General features: G+C 40.5%; 1 protein-coding gene across 1 annotated transcript; it reads right to left on the reverse strand.

Annotated features, from left to right (window-relative positions):
- Positions 1-1913: 1913 nt before the first annotated feature.
- Positions 1914-13314, reverse strand: LOC108895335 (ras-related protein ORAB-1). Its single transcript, XM_018694073.2, has 6 exons — positions 12917-13314; positions 9373-9445; positions 8912-9007; positions 5398-5493; positions 4400-4531; positions 1914-2894 (listed from the first exon to the last, which is right to left on the reverse strand). The coding sequence occupies exons 1-6, from the start codon at positions 12928-12930 to the stop codon at positions 2694-2696; spliced, it is 612 nt and encodes a 203-aa protein (XP_018549589.1). The 5' UTR covers positions 12931-13314; the 3' UTR covers positions 1914-2693.
- Between the last annotated feature and the right edge of the window lie 512 nt (positions 13315-13826).

Here is a 13826-nt window from a genome sequence, read left to right on the forward strand (position 1 = left end):
TCATGTTTAGGTTGATAGCCATGAACATAAATATGTAAGTGATAGGGAGAGGGGCCCTCCTTCCTCCCTTCTTCCCTCTTTGTTTCTTGGAAATGTGAGGTCATTGAGTGAGGTCCAGATGTTTCGCTATAGATCATGAAAACAACTAACCTATATATACTGATGTTTAGAGCTGTTAGAGAGAGAGATCCAGGCTACTGTGGTGCTTGATTTGATGCTGGACTTCTTTGTAATAAACTTCTTTATACAAGCAAGACAGTGTGAGCGGAGATCTCTTCATCATCTTCACATCATCACCATCCAATATACAACAAAGGAAAGCCTGACAGTTTCTGCAGACTGTTTTTAACATTAAAAACTACAGTGTCACATCAGCATCAGACATGTTACAAAGCTGCATGTGAGCTATATCATGATAAATACACACAACTGTGTGTCACAACCGCAACAAGCTTTCATCAGGCTGGCCCTCATCTTAAAATGAGGGGCACCAGCTGGTGCCAAGCGGTGAGCATACCTGCTGCTCTTCAGGTGAAGGAGACAAGGAGAGACATGTTATGTTTATTTTATGTCAATGAGTAAACAGAACGCCCAGACTGGTGATCTGTCCAGGGTGTACCTGCCTCTCACCCAGTGTCAGCTGAGATAGGCTCCAGCTCCCCTGCAACTCTTAAGGATAAGCGGTATAGATAATGAATGAATGAATGAGTTAACAGAACACAATACGAAGGCCAGTTTTCCGTGTGCTCTCTCTCTCTCCAGCTGCAGCAGTTTAGCGAGGTACAGACACACACAGATAAAGTGTGAGAAAGACAGTCTGTTGTAAACAATGAGAGCCTTCCTTTCAGAGACTCACTGCTATGTGATCACAGGGTGGCTACACTGTATACCAGTATAAATTATATTGCTTCAGATTCTTTTCAGCAAAACATAAGTCTGCTCTTGGCAAAGATGACATTAAACATATTTTGTCCTGACTAAATGATTATTCCAAATGCAGGATTAACTGTTGTAATCCCCACAGGTTTCACTTCCACCAGTATTTTCTCTGTGGACACTGGACAGTTAAACCATTCATTCCAGGAAGTCTGATCAGATGGGGGTCAGTGTGTTTCTGTTTTGTGACATGTCCCATGCAACATCTAAGAATTCATGTTTTAGAGAAGTGCTGGCTCAGATGCTTCCTCCATTCTGATGTTAACTGACACTAAATGATTCAGGCTGGTCTCAGTCAGTTACTGTATTCTACCAGCAAAACTGGGATTTCCTGTGAATGTGCTGACTTGTGTTAAAGCAGAAACTAGGCCACACTCCAGCATTTTAGGATTGAGGCTATCGATGGTAAATGGACTGTACTTATATAGCGCTTTTCTAGTCTTTTCGACCACTCAAAGCGCTTCACACTACAGATCACATTCACCCCATTCACACCCATTCACACACATTCGTTCTATATATAAGTGCTTTCTAACACATGCACACACATGCACACACATTCACACACCGATGACACATCGGTTCAGTATCTTGCCCTTCGGCACGCGGACTGGAGGAGCCGGGAATCGAACCACCGACCTTCTGATTGAGGGCGACTGCTCTACCTCCTGAGCCACAGCCGCGTGGCTTGAATGCTGAAATATACATCTATGGCCATTGTGTTATGACCTGACCTACCTATACAGTACTGTCTTTATCCATACAGTAAACAATGGTCCCAGAGTTCCTTTCAAACTGAAGTCAGTTCCCTTTATTAAGAAAACAAGAGAACATTGTATTTTATGTATGCAATTCTGTACTGTGATTACATGGTAATTTGCAAACTGACCTCATGTAACTGGCAGTAGATATGCCACATGAATGGCAAAATAAATTATTCAAACAGGCTTTCTACAGAGACAGGTCCTCCCACTTCATACAGTCTGGTAGTACAATATTTATTTTAAGTGTTACATGTTGAGCAACAAACAATTGTTTTCAGCCACAATTTTAATGCAAAGAAAGAGTCAAGACTATCCCCATAAAGTATTGAACACTACAGAACTTGCAAATCAGATCTTACATATATATATATACATATTGTTTATGTACATATACTGTTGCACTTGACTTAAGATGCTGGACAGTGAGACACTGCTGTGCAGAGGTTGGTGAGAAAAATAATAATTAAAAAACACCTTCAAATGAAGACTGACAGACATTTGGTGATAAACAGCAACATAATCACAGAAGAAAAAGAGAAACAACAGAAAAGATCTATTCAAACAGAAACTTTAATGAAGCTGATTCATTTACCAACCCCACTGTAGGAATGCGGAAACAAACATTCACACACACGCACACATACACACACACACACACACACACACACACACACACACACACACACACACCTCTCATGAACCTGCATTCAGAAGGCCAAATAAAAGTAGTCTCTGAGAGGTCTGAGATGGGATGAGGGATTAGGGCTGGGTCATCAATAACAGGACAGTATGAGAAGAAGGATGCTTTATTTGTTTTTGGTAGTGCGGCTACAGTATGTACAGTACAAATACAGGCAACATCTTGTTCTCCCATATACATGTTGTGAATCATGTCTTCCCTGTCCTGTCTGGTTGGGGGGTGGCTTTTCTGGGACACAGTGGAGTTTAGGGCAGGATGGCGGCCAGGGGGGTTCAAAGTGGAAGTGGTTTCTCTCAGCAGCATCCTCCTGATGAAGGCTTGACAGTAGTGCCAGGGGTCAGCTTCACATTGGGCTTCTCCCCTCCTCCAGCTGTGGCCCCAGGGCCCATCCTCTTTTTGATTTCAGCAGCCATTGTCATGAAGGCTTGCTCCACATTGGTGGCATTCTTGGCGCTTGTTTCCAAAAAGGGAATGCCCAGAGAGTCTGCAAACTCCTGTATTAAGTAGAGGAGGGACAGAGGGCAGGGTTTACACATCTTTTCTTGTAGCTGTGAAGACTTACTTTTTTAATTTTGTAGTTTGTAGAGCAATTGCAGCAAAAGCAGATGAGGAACGTAGGGAGCGGTTAACCTTAAAGTTAGCTACAACTTCAGCCCACAGCAATAAGAGACTCCCCTGAGCTTTCTGTGGTTGTTTAAGACACAGCATTTGTTGAAATAATTTAACTCTGATCACTGAAACATCCTGCTGATGGAATAATTCACATTTACAGAGAGGGACACACCTGCTCTGATAGCATTTGGTAGCTCTTTCTACCATCAAGGAACCAAACAACAGCAAACTGTGAATGCTATGTGTGCAGGGATGGCAGTGCCAGGCAACAATCCTTAGAGGAATGCAGTGACAGGAGTATAGGCCTGTATGATTGAGTTCAAGTGGATGGGTCCAGACCCAGAAGTTGTTCTGCAGGCAAGTATAAGTGGCACAAGCAGGACAAGCAGCAGACAGATGCAACATGGTCAGAGAAGGAGAACTGTCAAACATGCCAACCAGGTTTCTGGCAACCTTGGTTGGGATCAGAGATGAAGGGGTGATTTTGATGTTGATATTGTGATGGAGAGAGTAATCAGGGACAGGGAGACTGGTCAGAACTGAGGGAAGAATGAATGCAGAGGTTCTTGAGAAAAACCTGCTCCAGAGTGCACACAGTCTGAGACTGGGGCAACAGTTAACCTTTGAGCACCACAATGATCTGCCTAAACAAAACTGGACTGGCTTCAGGACAAGTCTCTGACTGCCCCTGAGCTTGAGGGAATCAGCCAGGAAGAATGGGATAAACTGCCAAAATCAAAGTGTGCAAAGCTCGAGACTTACGCAAGAGCTCAGAGCTGCAATTGCTGCCAAAGGGGCTTCTAAAAGACACTGAATGAAAGGGTCTGAATCCTTTGTAAATGAGAGATATCAGTGTTTCATTTTTAATAAATTTGCAAAAATGTATAAAAGCATGTCTCACGTTGTCATTATGGGTTACTGAGTGTACATTGATGGCCAATTATCCATTTGCAAATTTCCCCATTGTGGGACTAATAAAGGATTATCTTATCTTATCTACAATTCACTACCTTTTTCTGTGTATCCACTACATGTGAATGTTAGTACAGTTCCAAGTGTGCATTCACACAGGTGTGAGTGGGTTTCAGTATGTGTGAGTTAGTGCACAGGTTAGTACACAGGTGTTAGTGCACGTTTGGAGGTGTGTGTAAATGTGTCTCTCTGCTTCAATGTGTTCAGTGATCATCTAACACATTAATTAGACATCTTTCAATCATCTCCTACACGTCTTGTACATGTAATATTAATAAAAATACACTGACTCCCTTCTATAGAACACAGCACAGAAAAGAAGGACTAATTTAAAAACAAAAGCTGCAGCTACATGAAAAAGATGACATGCAACAGCTTGTGTGTGTGTGTGGAAGTAAATACCCAGATGCCTTACCTTTGCTGTTGTGTAATCCACCACTTTTTTTGTCGTAAGGTCACACTTGTTCCCGACCAACAGCTTGTTGACATTTTCACTTGCATAGCGGTCAATCTCCTGTAGCCACTGTTTGACATTGTTGAAGGACTCCTGAGTCAGGAAACAGATCAACATCACCACAGAGCTAAATCTCCTACTATAGGACCTCAGCTGAGAGATTTCAGGGGGATCCTCACTAGAAACCAGAATTTCCTGATATTCATATATATACTCTTTGAGCTACCACAAGGCTGCATGCATGGATCGCATTCAGAAAACAATGGGGGACACAAACCTAGTCAGGTTCTAGACACTTGTCCTTAATATCTAAATGTTATCAATCATCATGCTTTACGGGTCTATTTATAATACGACATCAGGTCGTATTATTTCTAGCACAGGAACAACAGACCCTGACAGCACACAATGGTTCAGTAGTCTAAAACATCAACAGTAAACAGTTTTACATGTTTGCCCCTGATTCATATAGCTCTTGTGCAAACCTTCCATTTTGACCTGCAAACAAAGATCATACAGTGACAAATTCATTAAGGAAGAGGAAGATGGACTTTCCTGTCATCACAGACCTGGGAGAAATGATTTAAGAAAGGTGAACAATAGTGTCTCGCTAAAATAGAAAGAACTTGCTTGATCTTTTACACTTATTAATACCATTGCTATGTACCTTCGCATCTATACACACACACACACACACACACACACACACACCACACACACACACACACACACACACACACACACACACACCATGCTCAGACGTCTAGCTCTGACTGAGAGCAACATGCAGGCTCCTCTTCTCTGGGGGTTATTAAAATATTAGTAAAAAATATCATTAAAATATCTAATACTGTCATCTAACTGTTTAGATGGTAGACAAGTTCAACCATTAACATGTCATCCTGAATTGATTAAACTAAAGGTTATAATAGGTATGATAGGTGTGGTGTTATACTGACCTGGTCTGTAACATCATACACTACAATGATACCATGAGCACCTCTGTAGTAGCTGGACGTGATTGTGCGAAACCTCTCCTGACCCGCTGTATCCCACTGTCAAAGGAAAAGCATGAATACAGATAATGACTGGCTTTGTATCACCTACGACTAAAACAACACACTTTATACAGCTTTTCATGGTCCATACAAATGTTATCATTTTGTAATTTTTCACCCATATTCAGTGTATTTAAATTTGAACATTCATTAGACAAAACCTTCAAATGTTCAGAGTTTCCTGATAGAAGTTTTTCCTGTGTGGGTGTAAAAGCCTCCTGGGACACTGAAATTGAACCATGTTAACAACAACTTAATGTGTTTTAACATTTAAAATTAGCTGTACCACATGTACAGTGAGGGAAATAATTATTTGATCACCTGCTGAATTTGTAAGTTTGCCCACTTACAAAGAAATGAATGGACTCTAATTTTTATGGTTGTTTACTGATTATGGCAATAGAGAGAATATCAGTCGAAAATGCGTTAAAAACACACAATATAAAAGTTATAAAATGTTGTGCATTTTATAGTTAAGTTAAGTACTTGGTAGAGAAACCCTTGTTGGCAACTGGAAACTTGAAGCTTCAGCTACCTCCACAGGTTTTCTATTGGGGTGAGGTCTGGAGACTGACTAGGCCACCCCATGACCTTAATATGCTTCTTGTTGAGCCACTCCTTTGTTGCCCTGGCAGTATGTTTTGGGTCACTGTCATGCTGGAAGACCCACCCACGACCCATCTTCAGTGTTCTTGCTGAGGAAAGGTGGTTTTCATCCAAGATTTTACAGTACATGGCTCCGTTCATTGGCCCCTCAATGCGGTGAAGTTGCCCTGTACCTTTTGCAGAAAAACAGCCCCAAAACATAATGTTTCCACCTCCATGTTTCCTCCGCTTGACTGTGGGGATGTTGTTGTTTGGGTCATACTCGCATTTTTTCATCCTCCAAACACGAAACACGGTCGAGTTGATGCCAAATAGCTCAACTTTGGTTTCATCTGACCACAGCACTTTCTCCCAAGCCTTCTCGGAGTCATTTAGATGTTCACTGGCAGACTTAAGGTGGGCCTGTACATGTGCCTTCTTGGGCAGGGAGACCTTGCGGGCACTGCAAGATTTCAATCCATTACGGCGCAGTGTGTTACCAACTGCTTTCTTGGTGGCTGAGGTCCCAGTTGCCTTCAGATCATTAACAAGCTCCTGCCGTGTAGTTTTAGGCTGCTCCTTCACCTTTCTTATCATCATCCTCACTCATCTTGCATGGAGCTCCAGACCGAGGACAGTTGATGGTGATTTTGTGCACTTTCAAATAATGGTGCCAATAGTTGTCACCTTCTCACCAAGCCTTTTGCTGATGGTTTTGTAACCCATTCCAGCCTTGTGCAGGTCTACAGTCTTGTCCCTGACATCTTTTGACAGCTCTTTGGTCCTGCCCATGGTGCTATAGAGATTGGAATGTAAGAAACTGATTCATAGAGCAGGTGTTTATACACATGACGAGTTAAGATCAGGAGTATTGGTAATTGGCACCAGCCAATTTGTGGGAGCCAGAATTCTGGGTAAGTTGTTGGGGATTGAATACTTATTTCACTCAATAAAATGCACAACATTTTATAACTTTTATATTGTGAAAAATTAGAGTCTGTTAATTTCTTTGCAAGTGGGCAAACTTACAAATTCAGCAGGGGATCAAATAATTATTTCCCCCACTGTATATGTTTATTCTTTTACACAGGTCTCATGAGAAAGAGATCACAAGCTCAGTGAGACTTTGAAAATAAAATAATAAATAAATCATTTTAAAAATGTATAATTGATTTAGTAAAGTAGGGAAACAATTTCAAATGTTATTCCAACCTCTCAAATGAGAGGATTTCTTGCTGTTCTTTGTCATATATCATTACTGGGTATTTGGTGTTATGGACAAACAAAACATTTGAAGACTCTGTAAAGCTATGATGGACTGTTCTGACCAGAGATGGTTGATATGGACTTAAAATTTTATCGCAATACTTTCTGGTATTTACTGTGATAAGGAGAAATTATTTTCCAAATAGTCTGGGGTGGTGAATGGTCTATATAGATGGCTAGACTCCTGCCAACAGAGCCACTGTGGGCAGATGGTGCATGTTAAAAAAATACATGCAGATAATTTGCTCCGTCTTTCAGACATTTGGGGTCAACATCTGTATGATTTTACAGAGACTGTAATGCTTGTAGGAGCTTGTCTTGCACTTACGGTTTTTTTCAATTGCTTACACACGGTTACCAGGCTTATGAGCTAAAAATTCAAAACCATGAAGTGAACCTTGAACCCAGTTAGCACACAACTATCCAGGTGGAAACAGAGTCAAAACTGTTCCCACACCAATCAGAACCTTTAGGAGATAGATAAAAGGGACTCAGGCCAGTTCACTTGCTGTAGTTTTGGAACAAGAAAGATCTCCCAAAGGAGGACAAGGAAACTGAGGAGGAGGCGGAGGAAGAGTTTAATTTTGACAAGTCGGAAGTTTTTGGAATTGAGTGTTGAGTTTTGGATTTGTGTTGAGTTTTGGGAGGCATAATTTCAAGAAATGTGTTTTAGAAACTGAGAAAAACTGTAACATGGCAAGTTGTCAACCTGTTTCTGCTGCAGCTACTCCACTCCGTGTCTGAGGAGATGTAAACAGGAGGCAGGGGGGGGGGGTGGGAGACCAGCTTATGTCGTACATACACGTCATCAACTACAGATTATTGTTATCGCGTGATAGCTTATTCTTACTGTGGGGAATTTTTCTCCCAGTATATCGCAAATGATACTCTATGAGCCATCCCTATTTCTGACAATTTCTGACTTTTCATAGACTAAATCATTGAATGATCAATTGAAAAAAAATCATCAGATTAATTGAAAATAATCGTTAGTCGCAGCCCTGCTTTTTTAAAAATTATATTCTACATTTTACTTCTTGTTAACAACCGATGCACAGACTCAAACCAACACTGAATGTCTTCTACTTAAAGATATTGTGAGTATCTAATTCTGGTATTATTCCTGTGCCACAGAGCTCCACTGTTGTCCAAAAACTATTAAAACATTGTTGCACTGGGTGACTACCATGAACACACACAGCCACACACTATCCTTCTGCCCCAAATACTCCTAAGAGCACCAAATGTGGATTATTTGGCCATTGAAAATAATGCCAAACAAATATACAACTTCCTCCTGATTGATTATTACCAAGTGTTTTTTTAAATTACACTATATATTTGTGATTTTTCTGAAGATTTACAACCTCAGTAGGAACCAATGGGCCTGAGGCTATGAACCAAAGCGTAGAAGAGTCAGAAAGTGATAAAAAACAGACTAACACTTTGTTGGTTTGGGTCTTTTCATGGGATTTGATGACAAGAAGAAAATAACACCATAATGCCAGACTTATCCTTTGATACATTCAGTTGGACAAACACTCACATGCATTAGGTTACTTACAATCTGAAGTTTAATTGTCTTTCCATCTAGTTCTATGGTTCGTATTTTGAAGTCCACACCAATCGTGCTAATGTAACTTTCTGTGTATGTGTCATCCTGTAGAGAAAAATAGAGTCAGTTAGATGGCTCACAACATGAACATCCTGTTCACTTCTGGCTTCACTACACACCTAGTGCCATCAGTCATTACTTCCACAAGGTGTTTGTACAGTAGTATAAAACTGTTTTCAAGAATTTTCAATTACACATTATACATGTATACATGTATAATGTGTAATTATTTATACATGTATATATGAATAATGTGTATACGAGTGAGTGAATGAGTTACAGACACATGTGAGCATCATATCTTACAATAACTTTTATAACTTTTATTACAATTCTAATTCTACAGTTCTTGAGTTGAAAAGGAAAGCAGTTAAGATAGCCAAAACAAAGACTATTCTAGGGAAACTTACTGCAAATCGGAGAAGAAGGCAAGACTTTCCAACACCAGAGTCACCAATCAGGAGGAGCTTGAATAAATAATCACTGTGAGGGAAGGGTAAAAACTAGGTTAAAGGATATTCAGAAATTGTTAACCAAGTGAGTTACTGGTTACCCATTTAAATAAATAAATGGCTGTCATAGTAAGGGCCTGGAAACACAGGTCTGATTCAAGATCTCACACCTCTTCTTCATAGCAGTCAAGGGACATTTACCTAAAAAAAAAAAATTCAACTTTTTTCATTTAATGTCAGTTTCAGTTAAATGCAAATATGCTCCTCAGCATTAGTGTAATTACATCATTTGGCAGTGACTGAAGTGTCTGCATTTTACAAGGAAAGGAAACACTGAGGACAATGAACCCTGCTGAGCTCACCTACATTTTCAGAAGAATATGCAGGGAGCTGGTTGACATATGAAGCCAACTGAAAAGACCACAGAAAGCAGTGCTCTGGCCCACTCTCTGAATATCTGTCCATGGCTGATAAAACGGCTCAACAGTTCTCACTGTTCAGTAGGAACTTAACCTGGAGTTTAAGCCAGTTCCACTTTTGGTTACTGGGCCAGAGCTCCTAGCCTCCCACATAAGTCTTTGGTTGTATGGTAGCACTTTCCAGACACCCAGACTCAACTTAGTAATACTGAACACCACACTTGTGTACAGCATTTATTAGCACATCAAGGAAGCACTAGTTACTACTAGTATCAATATTAGGGTGTGGGATGAGAATTTCATATAACATTATTGCCGCTGAATTATTGCCATGAGTCATCAAAACAAGGAAAAAGACTAAATTAAACCTACTTTGCTAACTCTGTCTGAAAACGGTTACTTACACAAACCTGCCAGCATTGATCTTAACAACAGGCACACAAAGGCAGGCTTTCATTTTATACCAAGTTACAGTTCTAATATGCTTAATATTCACAGTTCTTAATATTGAGAGTGCAGTTACTTTCAGATTATCTAGTCTGCCTTCATAGTCTACTGTGGGATGGACCTAGCAGATACCAAGTTTTCATTCTCAGAAAATACAGTTGTGGGACAACTTGCATACTAAGGGTAGGGCATTCTGCTATTACATTAATCCAGGCTTTCATAAAATAAGGTGTGTCTAGGCAACCTGCAGCCAACATACACGTCTAAAGTGCATCCTGCACCACTTACAATTACAATTACAAAGACACTACACTTTTACTTAAATTTGCACATTGCATATTATAAAGTCTGAAATCCTGAGTTTAAATAGGATGCTGGTGTCCTGGTTACAAATGAATCCCAGCAAAGAAACGTATTCACACACAGCATGAAACACATCTGATACTAGTTAACCTAAAATTAACAATGTATTGTCGTATAATAATTGTAGTAATTGGCACTTGGCAGTTAACCTAGTGATATTCCATCAGCAGCATCAGCAGAGGGAAAGCAGTCTCTCAAACATCAGCTAAACCTGGTAGTCTGAGCATTATCTTTGCTTCACAGGACTATCTCAGTTCCTCTCCTTGTTGTAATAAAATCCAGTCATTCCCTGTTCATTAAAGCTGTGACTGTGGACAGTGCCTATCTGTGTGCAAGACCAACCACTCACTACTAAACAAAACTTTGACAATAATACCAAGTTAACCAATGAGTGTGTGAAACAATCTGGGCTTCAAAGAGTACACTTTGGCCCTATTCATGCCTAGCATTAACATATATCTTCTGTTGATCTGATCACAAGTGGTGAGCTCCAAGTATGTCAGTTCACTTCTGGCATTAGAATCCATCTCCACCTGAGTTTCAAGTGACCACTTGTGATCTGATCTCACTTCCCCACTCTATGTGCAAACAAATACACATGTATTTCTGTATGAAAAGACCAAATGTGTTGTTGTTTTTAACGTGTAGAAGGCAGAAATGTACGTCAAGTGGTGTCTAATCTGCTGGAAAGTAAAAAAAGAAGAAGAGAAAATCAAAACAATACGGACTGTGTCTATTCCTTGGCATGGTTTGTGAAATTTTCAGACAGGGTAGACAAAGCCAGCTTATGATTTGAGAATCAATTGAATGAATACATGTGAGTATGTCCTTATACTTACGCTGAGGTTACGCTGGCAGTTGAGTGTACACACTGCTAAAAGAATGTAATTGTATGCAGCCCAGACTGAGTGATCAGATCTCAATGCATCCTCAATGATTCTTGAGTGCATTCACACCTGTACTGAGAATTGTCCAGTTGTCATCGGCCCACCCCGGACACATGCTGGTGCCAGGTGTAAATATGGCCTAGGTTTCCTTAATTAATATAAATGGTTTATCTGTCATCAAACCTGTAAAGTCCAAAGGTCATCATTGGTTTATTCACCATGACATCCTCTTCAATAGAAAAAAATAAATATGCCAATGATAACAGTCAAGTTATGCAATCTAAAAATCCCTACAGTCCCATAATTGTTTGTCATTTTGCTTGTCAAGTGTGGTTCTCAGCATACTGACATCTAAGGTAAACAATAATGTAGAGTAATGATGCCACCCTTTCATACTGACATTGACTCTGTGAGTATCTTGGACCTTGCCTCTGAGAATCTCATCTATACCAGGGAGGTGAATCATTGATACAAGATTAAGCAGTCTACAAAGGGTAATGGTGATTACATTTCACTATTTAACATGATAATAACCTAAAACCACTATATATTTTTTAGGTTCAACAGTGGTACTATGTAACAGCTTGCCAAACAAGGAAAAACTGCTGTCCAACAATTCTGCTGTCCACCCATGAGAACATTTCTTAATGGAAAACCAAAGTCAGAGAGAAAGCTGAAGTAAGTGATTACTCAACACTGCTGTGGTGAAACCAGGGGCTTGTCCTGTGGCATGTGACCTACACATGACTGCTACTGCGCTACTACACCATCTGGCTGAAAACTGAGTTATGATCAACACCAAGTAAAGCATACAACCAGCTACCTGGACGTAAACAACAGATGAAGACTGCTACAGTGTTAACACTGAGGTTAGATGCGTGGGCAGTCACAACATACACAGACTACACCTGAACGTTACAACCATCTGGTTAAGAGAGGTCGTCTGTCTTCTAATGTCATGACGGGAACCTCTGATGTCTAGTCATTATGACTTTAATGAGCCAGCATTTAGTTTCTATTAGTTAGATGGCAGAAACTAAATGGGAGCAGTCACAGCTTTGCCATGTATAACATCTAAGAACTGAACCCAGAATCAAGTGAATCTGCGGCCGCTGGAAACAACTGTTAGATAGCTACGTTAATGAGGACAGAACCAACATGATTTGTAAATAAGTATCTATCACAAACAGATGGGAAGATTAATCGCCGTAATTGAGGCAGACACAGCTGGACATTAACGTCAGCTGATGTCAGCCACTAACTTAGCTCAACTGCTAATGTCAAGTTATTTCCCAACCTTAACTTACTTGTTAGCACAGAGCTAACCTTAAGGCGCCTTGGCGCTGAGGTCCAGATTAACTCACCGTTGTTCAACACGATACTTACTATTCTGGATTCATTGTTGACTCGATGTGTGGTCTGTTCCCTCTCGAGAAATGTCTCTTTCTACCAGATAAACAGCGCTATTAAACGATGAAAGTGCGTTAGCTTACTAAGCTCCCCAAACCGTGGCCGGCTACTTGTTTCTCAGTAAAAACCCAAAATGGCTGCAGCTCAGACCAGGAAACAGCTAACATTAGCCAGCTGCTAGGCACGTCACGAATAACGGTGGGTCGGTGTCTGTAAACAAATGTTGAACCGTCTCTACAGCCGAAAAATTAACGTGAACAAACAGCGCAGACGTATCTAACCGGGCTGATTTTCTCTGAGTGTGTTAGTGTTGTTAACGTTACCGCAGCGGCGACCTGTCAGCCCTCACAGGGATTACGTCATATAGTGAAACGTGGCACACGCAAAAAAAAAGATTCACACTCCGCATCCGTGTACTGCACACTATACACAACTTCCGGACTAATATTTCAACATAAACTTTTTACTACCTGCAATATGCTGTAAAGTGAGACTTTTATTTACAAAAACGTTGGTACAATTTCCGGTCACATCCCAGTTATATGAGACCAATTTCACACACCTGTTTACCTCACTGGACAGTGTCCCTTGAACAGTGTTATCAGCACACTGTGATGGTACGCGATATTTGATGTGATATAGTAGAATCGCAAATCTCACATTAATCCTGAAACTTCTGTCCTGAGTTCATGAGCACGTCTTGTGTAATCACTTAGGAGACGGGTGTGAAATGGTGGCTCATGTCAGCACCTGAACACAGGCAGCAACACATGACGCAAGTTAAGTGATAAAAAGTTGGCACATTCTTTTCCCATGACGCATGTAAAGAATCAGTGTGTTTGAGTAACTCACTGAAATTCAGTGTTTTCGGTAGCAATGAACTGGA

Source organism: Lates calcarifer, linkage group LG16_LG22 (assembly GCF_001640805.2).
Source record: "Lates calcarifer isolate ASB-BC8 linkage group LG16_LG22, TLL_Latcal_v3, whole genome shotgun sequence".
Taxonomy (NCBI): Eukaryota; Metazoa; Chordata; class Actinopteri; family Centropomidae; genus Lates; species Lates calcarifer.